Below are 13,255 nucleotides of genomic sequence, written 5' to 3' on the forward strand. Positions count from 1 at the left end.
CACAAGCAGAAATACACAAGCCTTGAAGGTGCAGTTCATGTTGCAATACTTCAAGGAAGGCTGTTACATTCCCCATAAGACAGAACAGCTCTCTGGCTGCTTTAAGTTGCAGAGTATCTTAGCCTAACAGTCCTCTTTTGCATATCACTCTGGGATTCTTGATCCTTCCAGATAACTTTTTCACTATTCATTTTCCGCAGCATGATATATTTAAGAAGTTTACAGAAAGGGAAAGAAGAGAAGAGAAATTTTTTGCAAGCTGATTGTGTCTATAAAAAACATATTAATAATCCTTTCCTTCCTCACAAAAATTAAGAATTTGGTTTCTTTTTTATTAATAAATATATTGGTATGCAGCTAACAGCTGCATATGAATTTACAATTCATATGAACAAATTCATACAACAGCATTGGGTAGTAAACAAGATTCATTTAGGTCTAAACTCAGGCAAGTTAGAACCCTAATACTACAAAATAATAATAATCACGTTTTTAAATGAATATATTGTAAAATATGCTGACAAAGTCTGCTAAGTGAAAGGACAGAAGAACCTACATTCTGTCACTCTGATTTAGAGCCATAAGGAGCTCGAACACCAGCTGGCAATTCACAGAAACCTAATGGGCACAGCAGATCTATAGGCTACCCTATGTTACAGTAGCTGCGGCAGTCAGACAGAGATCTGAGCAGAGGCTCAGGTGTAGCTTCTGGCATACTGCTTCAGCTTCTTCCACTCAGACAGGTGTACGTACATGCAGGTGAGAGAGACTGACAGACCAAATCTGCAGTAACTTCCACAGGGACAAAACAGGCCCAGAGAGAGAATCACGTGCCTAATCATTGCAAGGGCCTTCTTCTATAATACACGGTTGTGTTAGAAGGATATATATACATCATTCCAAATCCCACATACTATGGCTTGGCACCATAAAGTAACACTAAGGCATGCCGTCGTTCTTGCTGTTACAGGAAATTTTTATGCATTTTCTGTCACATATTAGCATTTCAGACCAAAGGTTACTTCTACAAAACAATGATACAGAGAAAGACTTAGGTTGAAAATGATAACCATTCTTGTATTTAAACATGGTTCAAGCAACTGATGAAGCAATGACTTCAGAACATCAGCTTGTGAAAGTAATAATTTTAATATGAAGTTCCAGCTTTTATAATTTTAAATATAATTTCAGATTTTAATTATAAATAGATATWAGCTAAATATACAAGACCTGGCTAGTACTTTGTGTTTATATCTTCATAAAATGTTTTAGAACATTAGAAAATTGTCRCAACTCAAAATACAGATTCAACAGCTCTCTTACCCTTCTGGCCCTAGGCCCTACATGTATTTATATTAATTACATTGTAACTCTTTTCTGCAAATTTAAAAAAATTTCATTAACTGCAGCACAGGAGCGTTTTGAGTGTAAAACGCTTGTGTAAACAAAGAGCTCTGAAGTATTCTGAAATGCACGACAATAATATCCAAATAATCCATTAATGGTTTCATGCAGCAAACTGGCTATCTGGCTTTGGTAAATCATTTACATGTTTAATGTAGATCAAAGCACCCAGAGACAGCCTAAAAGCTCATGCAGAATCCTCCCACTTTTTTTTTTTTTTTTAATGTTTACCTAACTACTGTTCTGATGCACTACTTCCTAAAACATATTTTCCAAAACTGGAGTTATTTTGAACAAAAGAGTCCTGAACTGAATATCCCTGGAAAATACATTCCCCCACTGGGCACAGAAGGAACAATGTCCATGAGACAGAACTTGCCAGGGCCTGGGGGGAGGCACCAACAGGCCTTACGGGCCCTGACCAGCCTCGCTTGGGGCCTCCCCCGGCACCCTCTGCTCAGGGGCCAGGAGCTCCAGTTAAGCTCAGCCTTGCACCCCCAGACCTTGGCCTGAGCTGCACCCTAGGTGGACCGTTCCCTACCCTCACCCGAACAGTTGTTTGGATTTCCCAGATTGACCTCAGACTCTGCTTGTCACCTTGCTGTCACCTGATGATTGCTGGACCATCTCTAGGACTCACTGCTGTCACTACCTTGCTCCCGTCGCCCAACTCCAGTGCCAGCGGGCTGCGCTGTGTTGGTCCATACCCAGAGCGGCCCCTGTCCCCCACTCCCCGAGCCCCCTTGCTGGGAGGGTGTCAAGAGGATGGGACAAGACTCTTCAGTGGTGCCAAGCGACAGGACGCGAGGCAACGGGCGCAAACTGAAACACATCTGAACATGAGGAAATACTTTTTCACTGTGAGGGTGACAGAGCACTGGAACAGGTTGCCCAGAGAGGTTGTGGAGTCTCCTTCTCTGGAGATATTCAAAACCCGCCTGAACGCAATCCTGTGCAACGTGCTCTAGGTGACCCTGCTTGAGCAGGGGGGTTGGACTAGATGATCTCCAGAGGTCCCTTCCAACCTCAGCGATTCTGTGATTCTGTGATTATGTGACTGGGGTGGGGGCACGGGGATTTATTAGTCAGATGCAGCCAATACTGGCTGCTTACGCGGGGCCCTGGCAGAAGCCTCCCTCCTCATTTCAATTAGACAGAGAATCTCTTACCTGGTTCTCTGAATACAGAAATTTGCCATTCTAATAGTGAGTTTTCCTTTACTCTGCAGCCCCAGAAGGCAAGCCCAGACCTATCAGTCACAGACAGGAGGCTTAATTTTCTCTTCTGAGAGTAGCCCTAGTTAGAGTACTTTCAAAGCTGAGGCATATTCTAACCACTTTGATTAACCATATTAAATCATTAAATTAACTTTTCCTGAGATATTCATCTGCAGAGCATAAAAGACCAAAAGGTGAAAAGTAATTATAAACACATGTCAAGGGAAGGATGGAACAGTGATCGTGGACGTTTGGAAGGAAAACCACTGACAACAATTTTCTCATTATCACATGTGCAGTCACATCAACACCTAGTTACTGCAGTAATGGCATAGGCAGTATGAACTACAGTAACCATACTAAAGTAAAGGAGAAGTCTTTTAGGAATACCAAATATTTGCAAATTCTTTTGCAGAATATTTTAGTTAAATATTAATTGCAGCTTTCACTAGTTTTCTTCATTGCCTGTAACTGGGAGCTGCTAAAATTTAGGGACTGGAGGATCTCCTGAATTCTATGATGAGATTGATTTGAATTATAAAATATTATCGTAAGGGTTTGATAATAGAAGCATTTTTGCTCGGATAGATAAATGCAAAAGCTTACTTTTATCTGAAGGCTGGGTCTAAGCAAGGAGCCCTTTGTCAAAACAAAAAGCACAGCACTACATGGAGTATGTGAGGACTCTGATTTAAGCACCCTAAGTCAAGAAGAGTGCAAACAGAAGCTTAGTGAAGATATTTCTCATGAGCTATTTTCTATGTCACACTATAAAGTGTTTGTGTGTATTCTGAGCTCTAATTGATAAGGACAAGACATGATCACCTTGCTAGATTAATCTTCTGATAGTTAAACTTACTAAAACACATTAAACAAGTCTTAAGGCTGAGCAATAATCCCCTCACCTTTTTCCCCTACGTGTAATGAAAGGACTGCAATAAAGTGGCTGAACAGAATGCATTCTAAATCTTTGCGTAGTCTCAGATACTTAGTAACTGTCTCACAAAACTAAATGTTTCAATCATCTTTTGAAAGCAACCTTTACTGCTTAAGCACAGAAGGCAGCTTGCAGCTAGCCATATCAGTAACCACTGAAATAAAGGATCATTCCACAGAACACATGAAAAGAAAGATGAAATTACTGGAGAAATCAGGAGCTCCGAGGTCTGAGATGCATGGACTCCAAAGGAAAAAAGAAGGAAAAGCCACCAATAGACCAGATTGAAATAGCGTGTCTAAAGCTTCTTTCATTTGTTTAAATACTGATTCTAATTTATTTTCTAAATTTTTATGGCAGTGTAATAACGACATTTGGAATGTACTGGAATGCAGAGTAATACAAGTTAGCCTTTAGGGAAGAAAAATCTTTGTTGTGATGATCCTGTGCTTCCCTTATTTTTGTGCTCAGTGTGACTGGTCTTATTCAAAACATATCAATGTTATTACATGGCCTTTGCACGAGGGAAAGATGAGCTAGTATAGCATCCCATGGATCTCAAAAATTCATACTCTAACTTGAGTCATTCTGGAATACAGACCCTGAACAGCATAAGAAAAAAAATACATTGCCTTATCTATTAAGCTGCCATCATAAGAACCACCTTTTGGTTCAACAGTCAGACTGAACACCCTCATTTCAAGGATTTTATCCTACTGAATATTCCTTCCTGGGATGAAAGTTAAAAAATTGTTTGAGATTTTGAAGATGACAAGGGTCAGATTTTGAAGGATTTTTGTTTCTGAGGAGTCAGGAGCAAGCATTTGGGACTGCGGGATTATGCTCAATTAAAGACCTTCTTTACCTTAAATACTTATTTTATTGCTTTAAATATTTAGCTACTTTACCCTGATAGAAGTGCAACAGGTTCTTTTGAATTTGAGACAYGCAGGACAGGCTTCTGGGGAAGGGGTGATGCTGTTAATACTTTTTTGTTACCATGCTCCAGTTACGACTTAGGACCTTACTGCACAGAACAGATCATGGTAATCGTTCAAAAGAATTTATAGTCTGAGCATAAAACAACACACAACAGACGGATATAAAAAGGCATGAGGAAAAAATAAGATAAAGGGGAATGTCAGTGCCCTTAAATAAATTTGCTAGCAGCAGCTTAAGTGTAGTCTAGGCTAACAGGGAAGGAAAATTTTAAGGAGGGAATGGAAAGATACCTCTGATTTAACTTCAAAGCATAGCTAGTGGCATTTCCCCCACATGTGAAATTCAGTGTGGAGGAAAGCACAGAAATGAATATTAAGAAAAACATCTAACAGCTGGTCACAACAATGAGTTGCGTAAGGGTCTGACGGACTGTGGAGGGGATTGAAAAACGATCTGATACTGAAGAACTGGACAGAAGACATAAAAGGTATTGCGCTGCAAAATTAGCCTGAGCTCCAAAACAGCAAGTCTGGAGATGTGAAAACCTGGACTCAAAAAAAGGTTTCTGCATTCAATAAAAGAGAAAAAAACAAAGGTTTAAGGGAAAAGAAGTTGGGCAGTATGTCATTATTATGAAACAACAAACAACTCACTGTACATTCAAATGCCCTGAAGCATTGCTCACTGTGTTAGGTGACCCATGGTCACTGATGGAACAGGTAAATATTGGCTAAGCCACAAGCACATAGCTGCTAGACAGAAAACGGGCTGAAAAAACTGATAGATCTACACACAAACCTAATACCTGAAAATTTGGAACTGCCTGATTTAAGCAGAACCTGAGTTTGGAGTCTTCGGATAATAAGTTTAAGAACTAAAGCAAGAACTCTGAAAACCACCAGTGTTTAACTGGCACACTGACATTGCTAGTGCTTCCTAACAGTGCTGCTTCATCAGCAATCCCACTGGAAGGTGTAGTGCTTTCCTCTCTCCTGTTGCATTAGCCAGCCTAGCTGTTGCGGCTATTTTAGCACCTACTTGTAGAATTTAACAAAGGAATTTCTAAAGGAACAGTCCCTGAAGAGAAATTAGGGAGAAAATAAGCAAAACTTCCTTTGTAAGCAAGCTCAGAGGGAAACAGCAAAACCAGCATCTCCTGGTCAAGTTCGGTGTGTATATTTGTTAAACTTTGATTAATCAGGAAAGATCATTCAGGAGGGAAAGCCAAATCTGTTCTTGGATTCTGCCTTCTGAAACAGGGCAAGGAGCCTGTAATTTAAAATAAGTCCATCTGTGACAGAGAAAGGCTATTCAATTGCATTTAAACTTACTTGAGATATATTGTTTATAAAATATTCATTTATTTTCAGAAAATCAAACCCAGGATTTCAGGATTACCTGAAAACTGAGATTCCAAACACAAAAAACAAATCAGAATTTTTCCAAAGTCATTGTTTCAAAATATGAGATCCAAATGACTAAGTTTGAAGCTCCTTCTGAAACTTCCCCAAAACATCAAGGGCTTTTTGATCTATCGTTTTGTTTGTGCTTTGTTTTGATATTGGGAGTAGAGGTTGTTTGGGGTTTGTTTGTTTGTTTTTTTAACCTAAGTGGGAGCAACCTTTCCATTCAGTTTCAATAAGCCTAAGCTTAGGGATATCTGAAGGAAGCTATGTTGAGTGTTCATTATCATGAGCACCTCCATCAATGCCAAATATTAAAGTACTGATTACAGTCTGAAGGCATTAAAATTGAGCCAGGACAGGGAAAGTTCATGCTGACAATATTTGAAAGGTTTTGGTTCTCTAGAAGTTACAAAGATTGGTTTCTCTAACTGTATGATGATGACTTCTATGCCAAGAAATAGAAGAGGCATGCAGCAGTTTCCTTGAGTTCCAACAGGAGGCTGCCTTAACTATAGGGGGGAGAAAATTTCATCTGATTAAGATGGAGAGGAAGGTCTTTCAAGTGTTTTCACATATTTTGTCCCCAGTGAGTGAATATGTTGTGTTTTAGTTAAATTAGGCATTTAATTACAGCTCCATTCCTAGACTTTCTGCAAGGCTTTATGGACTATAGGCCATTAGAGGTAGTGAAGGGCTAATCAAACTGGCCCTGACTCCATCAGCTGTACTTCAAATATTCTTTAAGGGTGTTTACAGTTACAGGATTTATGGCCTCTTTCTGTTAACAAACTAGGAGGAAAAACAATTCCCCACACCAATGCTAAGTTTTAAGCATTTAGTCATGTTTCTTATCTACTTACACTGCAGAATACTCCCATAATGCAATACAACATTTGGGTATCACTTCAGAGACTCCAACCTCCAGATAACGTAATCATATTATAACATTTCTCATTCTGATCAGTCTTACATCTCGATGAACTTGAATATGTTCTAAGACTTGTATTCTTTTCCAACAGGCTAATTCTCCAACAGACTGTAGTATAAGTGCAAGGGTAATAATTGTCTGTTTTGAGAAAATGACTTTCCAGCTCCTGCTGTATTGCTAACCCTCAGTTAAATACCAACGAAATTAGTTATGAGGCTTAATGACCTACTTTTGGTCTCCACATATAAAGCTTGCTCAAATAAAACTAAACAAACCCTAAACTTTCTCAAAATTTATCTGGAACAAAAGTGAAATTGATAAGCAGCGGTCTAACTATCCACGACAAATGGAGCACAATTAATAAGAGAATAAATAGGGAAAAATAAGTAGAATTATTTCCATTTCTAACAATCTAGCCATCAATAGCATTCATTTTTTACTTTTAATTTTCTTTTAAGATCACATAAGAGTCACTGCATTCATGGATTAAACACAAATATTTGCAGATAATTTAAATTTTATATAGCAGGAGCATGTGCCATATCATGGTACAATGAAATTTGCATTCATGGCTACGTATCGTCTCTTATCCACTGTGTTACCAGCAGCAAAATTGCAATTGCCATATCTATATTATATGAAAAAAACACTCTTTACTGCCCTCCCACACCACATTACAACACATTTGCTTTTCAGCCTATGTCCAAACATGCGTGACAGCACACTAACCTGCCTAGTGTGTTTAGGCACACAGGTTCTCAGACACTCCACTGGGTATCCTTTTCCTAGCCCTCAGATTGCATTTAAAAATAAACTTGTGTGCTCACCTTCTATGCATTGCAAATCTGCTCATGAGGGCAACCTCTGACTGCCTTCAAAAATCAGTATTGATTTACCACTTGAGGTTTCTTCAGTTCTCCATAATAACTCACACCTTTGTGGGGAATTATTCCCAGTGCCCACAGATGAGTCCAATCTGTGTAGGTTGTACTGAAATCAACATGCTGAATGTGAAATCATTTCAAGATCAGTGATTTAACAGAAATACCTTTCATTTGGTTTAGCTCTGACCTCAGCACAATGACCTGAATTATGTATTTCATATAATGCAGAAATTGGGAAATACACAGCTAAACTATTGGGCAGAAGCTGTAAAACAACAAAAGTAGCACTATTTCCACACATGGAAAACTGAACTGGAAAAACTTATTGCTATAGCGTGTTTCAGGTGCCAGAAGCATAAAGGGATTAAAAAAAGAAAGACAGCTCTACCACAGGCCATTAAGCATGATGGTCCATATGCAACTTCCAGCTCGGGAATTCCATAAACTATCGACTAAAGTTGTATTAAAAGGAAGGCTTATTCTACACCTAGCACATTTCTTATATTTACTTCCTAAGCATGTCCAGTTTGACATTGTCAGAAAGGAAAATGGTTGAAACAGTCCTTTGGTCAAAACTAATATAGTCATTCTTACGTTCTCAGGGTCATTTTATTTTGCAGCATTCAGCAGCTATCCGCTATAACAGACTAAAGAACTGGGATTCACTTACTATATCCTTTTAATGTAAATAAATGCCTTATTCTTCTGCCTCCCAAAAGCGATCTGCAAATACTTCCTACTTGCCCAGACTGGTGTAGACTTTTTCAAAGCCCTCACACACAGTCAGGGCATGAGACCAACAAAAATCAAAGTTTTGATTCTGGACATCAGCTGTGAATAAGCTATCTAATTCATATGCTTCTAATATGGTCTTTAATTTCTACTAACACAATTTGTATTGCTCTACAGCATAGATAAAGAGTATTCAATCAAGGAGTTCATCAAAGCAATCACAGTAAAAATAAAAAGCTCATGCAGGTTTGGTAGACTAAGTGCATTTCTCAGAAAAATACAAGAGATTTCAAATTCAAGAAAATAAAATGTTTTCTCTTGAAAATGCACGCATACATTATGGCAGAGAAACAACACAAAACATACATATTTGTGCAAAAATGCTAAGCACATATTAATAGGCTTTAGGAAAACAGCAGTAATATACTGTCTGAGGGTAAAGGCACATTCTGAGATTGTTATATTGCCCAAAGCTGAGTCAAACCAAGCCAACAGCCTTGAGCATTATGTCATTAGTACTTTTTAAATTAAGATGAATTATAATTAATTTTGGAGAGTACATAAACAAATCCATTGGTTACATTTTGATATAATAAAAATAAGATTTTTTTTTTTTTTACTATTGTCCCCTTTAATCATCTGTGATGTGTTCTCTTCCCAAGGCAACTGTGTAGTAGCAAGAAAAGGGAGTCTGTTGACAGAGAGCAGAAAGCCAGATGAAAACTATCCTGCTAGGAAAAAAAGTCCGAAGATGTTCTCTACATAGCAGAAGAGTCTAGAGCTCCTTCCTAAAAACATTCACCTCCTACAGGTAAAAAGATGCAGACTCCAAAAAACACTTCTCAATTTCAGTGATTCCTATGGCTTCCATTCACAACCCATAGCTCAACAATGACAACGCCCCACAGATACACCAAAGCCCCCAAAGTCCTTCCTTCTGTAATAACTTACTTCCACATTCCAGTGTTATCAAGCAAAGCATTTGCTTAACAGAAATGAATACTGGTTCCTACTTAAATCAGCAAGGTTTATATGTTTAAAGTTAGTCAAGTGCATTGGTACATCAGGTCAGATAGCATCTTAGCACCCAACTTCAGAGTTCACTTAGGTGAACTGGATGTAAAAACAATGAGAAAGAAAAATCACTTCTGCTAGGCAAAAAACAAACAAATAACCCCTTTTCCCCCCACATTCCTCAATAGACTGGAAAAGAAATGTTTAAATAAAACTACTTTTTGAGTTTTATCTTAACTTCTAGTGTTCTTTSAAGTCAGTGTTGAGGTATGTATGTAGATGCTGACACCAAATACTTCCATCCAAATATTATATATGCTGTGTATACACAGAAGTAGAAAAGCTCCATACAACTCRAGTAATACTTTATAGGTCAACAAAGGAGGTATGAGCATCTCATTTTATTAGATGTGCCTAAAAAATGGTACTCAACAACAGTTACCTGTGAGCATACCGGTGTCAGCAAACTCAGCACTAGTGATGGGTACACTGGGACCATCCTCTTCATACGCTTTCAAAATGTACTTCTCAATTACACCTATGACCCCAGCAGGTTTGTCCCAGGTGACCTCAATGCTGTAACCATTTATACTGTGAACTCTTGAGGGAGTTGGCATATTTTGTGGAACTGCGGAAGGATAAAATAGAAAATAGAGAAAATGGCAGTTCTGAGGAGACTATTGCCCCTATTCCTCACTTTTAATGGCTGCAGTAAATCAGACTCAACCATTAGCATAAATACAATTTATTAGAGTTGTAACTTTTCAGCATTGATTTAATATGACTGCACATCTTGAGCTATTCAGTTTAAGCTATATTTCAAAACCATCAAAACTCCATCTACATAACATTCTTTCTTGTCTTGTTGAGGCTTTCCAAAAACATTTAATGTATCAAACATATCTAAGCATCACTCATAAAAAGAGGAGGTGGATTGTATGTGGCCAACAAGTTCAGGCATTATAATGATGTAGCAGAAGGAAACAAGACAGTGTTGCAATACAGAAAGGTCTGACACTTATCTCTTGGATATCTCAGCCACAAAAATGCCACAAATATGAAACATTTGTAAAAAATGTGAATTTTCATTTACAAAATTCAAGGGCTTCAAAAATTTTAAGCATGCTTGTTTATTTTCTTATTTCTACAATGCAACACAACCGTCTCAGGGCAAAACAGAGACCTGTAAGGCCTTTTTGCAAAATCCTTTACTTCTTCATTTCATATTACAGAAAAAGGAAAATGAAGATGTTTAAAAAAACTGGAAAGCCAAGCTCATATATGCATACAGTCGCTAATAAAAAAAAATCATCCCATTTCCCATAACCTTTAACTATTTATTAGATATTACTATACCAAGCAAAGGTCTGGCCAGTAACAGCTTCATCACAGATAACTGCACAAGGGATGCACAGGAAAGGCCCAAGGAACACTATGGCAGGATGATGGATGATGAGTTTGCTGTAAATGCATGYGGACTCCTGAGCCCTGCTGATGAAGATCACTTGCTTTTCTCACCATCAGATAACCTTTCTTTTTTTTTCTTTTTGTAATTTTATTATTTAACTTCATTAAATATGAATGCAAYCTCATTTCTTGTAAGAGTACCAGAATGCAAAGTATAAAGATACCTGAAAGTTGTGATTCTTCTGTAAAGTAAGAATATGATACTCTAGGAAAGCTTCAGTTACTACAGTAATATACTGATTTTATTAGTTCTGAAGTGTAGCACAGGGCAAGGTATGGTATTGTATAGCAGATGGTCTTCTCATAAGGGACACAACAAAACCAATGCAAAAATAATTAAATAGCGCAATTATTTGCCAACCCTTAGGAGCGTGTAGCTGTTCAATGCTGTGGTCAGCTTGCAAATATAAATTTGTGGTAGAACTTACTGTGGTCAAATAGTTGATATGAAAATATATGTGTATTTGCTCTCTTCTGGGTGTATGCAAAATAGCAACACTAAGTTGTATAAGAATGCATTTGCAAGTCAAATATTTATGCAGGTGTTGTCTTTTTAAGAGCAATTATGGAAACTTTTTTTAAAATGCCGTATAATTGGAAAGATCATACATTGAATATCTTGCATCAGAATATTTCTCTGCATTGATGGAATGCAATTAGGGTTTAATTTACAGAAGAGGAAAAGTTGGATAAATAAAATGTGCAGAATTGTAAATCTTCAAAAACTTGCTGGCTCAACAAGGTTTGCAAAAACACTGAACAGAAAAAGAAACGTCCTTTAAATTTGCTTCATAAGATTTATGAGAAAGTTGATCTTTAAGGCTCAGCAGGTATTATGCTCCTACTTTGAAACACTCTTCACAAGTCACATTCTACTTTCCTTTTAAATATTACCATATTTTCACACATAATCTATGGGCTAAAAAGAAAAAAAAAAAGAACAGCCCCTCCCCCCTTTCTCCTCTGTCATTCAGCAGCACTGAGTGGCATACCCATGTGCAGGCATGGAAAGAAAAATTTGCATTAAACTCTCTTTTGACTACCAGCTACATTGACTCTCATCTTCCACAGTCTGCTCCTGCTATCCCAGTCGCTCCTTTCTCTACACTTGATTTTGTATCGCCTCAAGTTATACATAGGAAAATGTATATATAAAATACATAGATTTACTTATTCTAGCAGACTCATATAATATGATTAGAGGTTTAGATGTGCATGTATCAAAATACCTAGATGTGCAAACATTCTACTCAGATCACGCAGTTCAATCTTGCTCTTGTACAGTCACATAATATAATACATATTTGGAAATTGGCTTTGAATTACGTGTGGAAAATATTTACCTGAACATTTTATAGCTGAAATAAGACATTAATATGTTACCTACCCAAAGCATCAAGCATTTTTGCACCCCTTAGAAATACTACCCAACTCACACTACTCAAAATTGTCACGGTGGGATTTTCTCCAACCTCATGTTGGATAGCTCATGACAAATTGGAATAAATAAGCTTTAAACTACATTTACCTGATTCTCTTGTACGAACACGGGTCCATACACTAGATACTGATCCTCCTTCATTTGAGGCAACCACCCTATAAAGGTATTCTTCAAAGAACATAGAGAAAGATAAAAGCGGAGAAAAAAAAAGAAAACGAGACACTGAACATGGTAACACATTAATACAGAATGAAATAAAAATGTTGTATTTCATTAAAGAACCAATGTGTTACCTGTAAATGGTTGTAGACCATTCTCATAAACACTCTGCTCTTTTCCTCGGTATACTAGGATGGAGTCATTTCCCCTGCAGTTAACAGCACTGTCAGTTGATAGGCATCCATCCAGATTGACTCTGACAGCACTGCTGGACACAGATGCCAAGTTAACGACAGCACCTCGTGTAAATTTAACATCCTTCATGCAACCACCGAAACCTAGCAAACAGTAAGGGATTAGTATCACATAAAGAGCTTCAGTCATTAAATAAGAATCAGTTTTGTTCCTTTCCATTCTATATTTTCAGCATTAAAGACTGTAATGTGCAAATCTTAACTTCCAACATGAAAATTTCCTTCCCCAATTTTACACTAAGCCGGTAGGTATTCCCGGTATTCTAGTGTTGATTTGTTGTCCTACTGAACTACACTTTCATTATTACCAATTCCACCCCATGAGCAAAAATCTTTGTTTTGTCTTTTGTCTCTGCTTTTAAAAATATCACCATAAAAGTGATTCTGAATTTGGAAATCAGTTTTCTGTACTTTATCGCTTGGTAATATTTTGTTATTATACACTTTTTTTTTCAAATTCAGAAAAATAT

The 13,255-nt window shown here is 37.6% G+C and overlaps 1 protein-coding gene across 1 annotated transcript in view; it reads right to left on the reverse strand.

Moving 5' to 3' along the window:
• The window catches only part of USH2A (usherin), a 408,708-nt gene that overhangs the window by 237,916 nt on the left and 157,537 nt on the right, over positions 1–13,255 (reverse strand). Inside the window, exons 27-29 of the mRNA XM_026088840.1 lie at positions 12,666–12,869; positions 12,460–12,540; positions 9,907–10,092 (exon numbers count right to left, since the gene is read on the reverse strand). Of these exons, the coding sequence (XP_025944625.1) occupies positions 9,907–10,092; positions 12,460–12,540; positions 12,666–12,869 (471 nt within the window). The remainder of the gene's footprint in view (positions 1–9,906; positions 10,093–12,459; positions 12,541–12,665; positions 12,870–13,255) is intronic.

The sequence above is a fragment of the Apteryx rowi genome, unplaced genomic scaffold (genome assembly GCF_003343035.1).
Source record: "Apteryx rowi isolate R43461 unplaced genomic scaffold, aptRow1 scaffold_79, whole genome shotgun sequence".
Taxonomy (NCBI): Eukaryota; Metazoa; Chordata; class Aves; order Apterygiformes; family Apterygidae; genus Apteryx; species Apteryx rowi.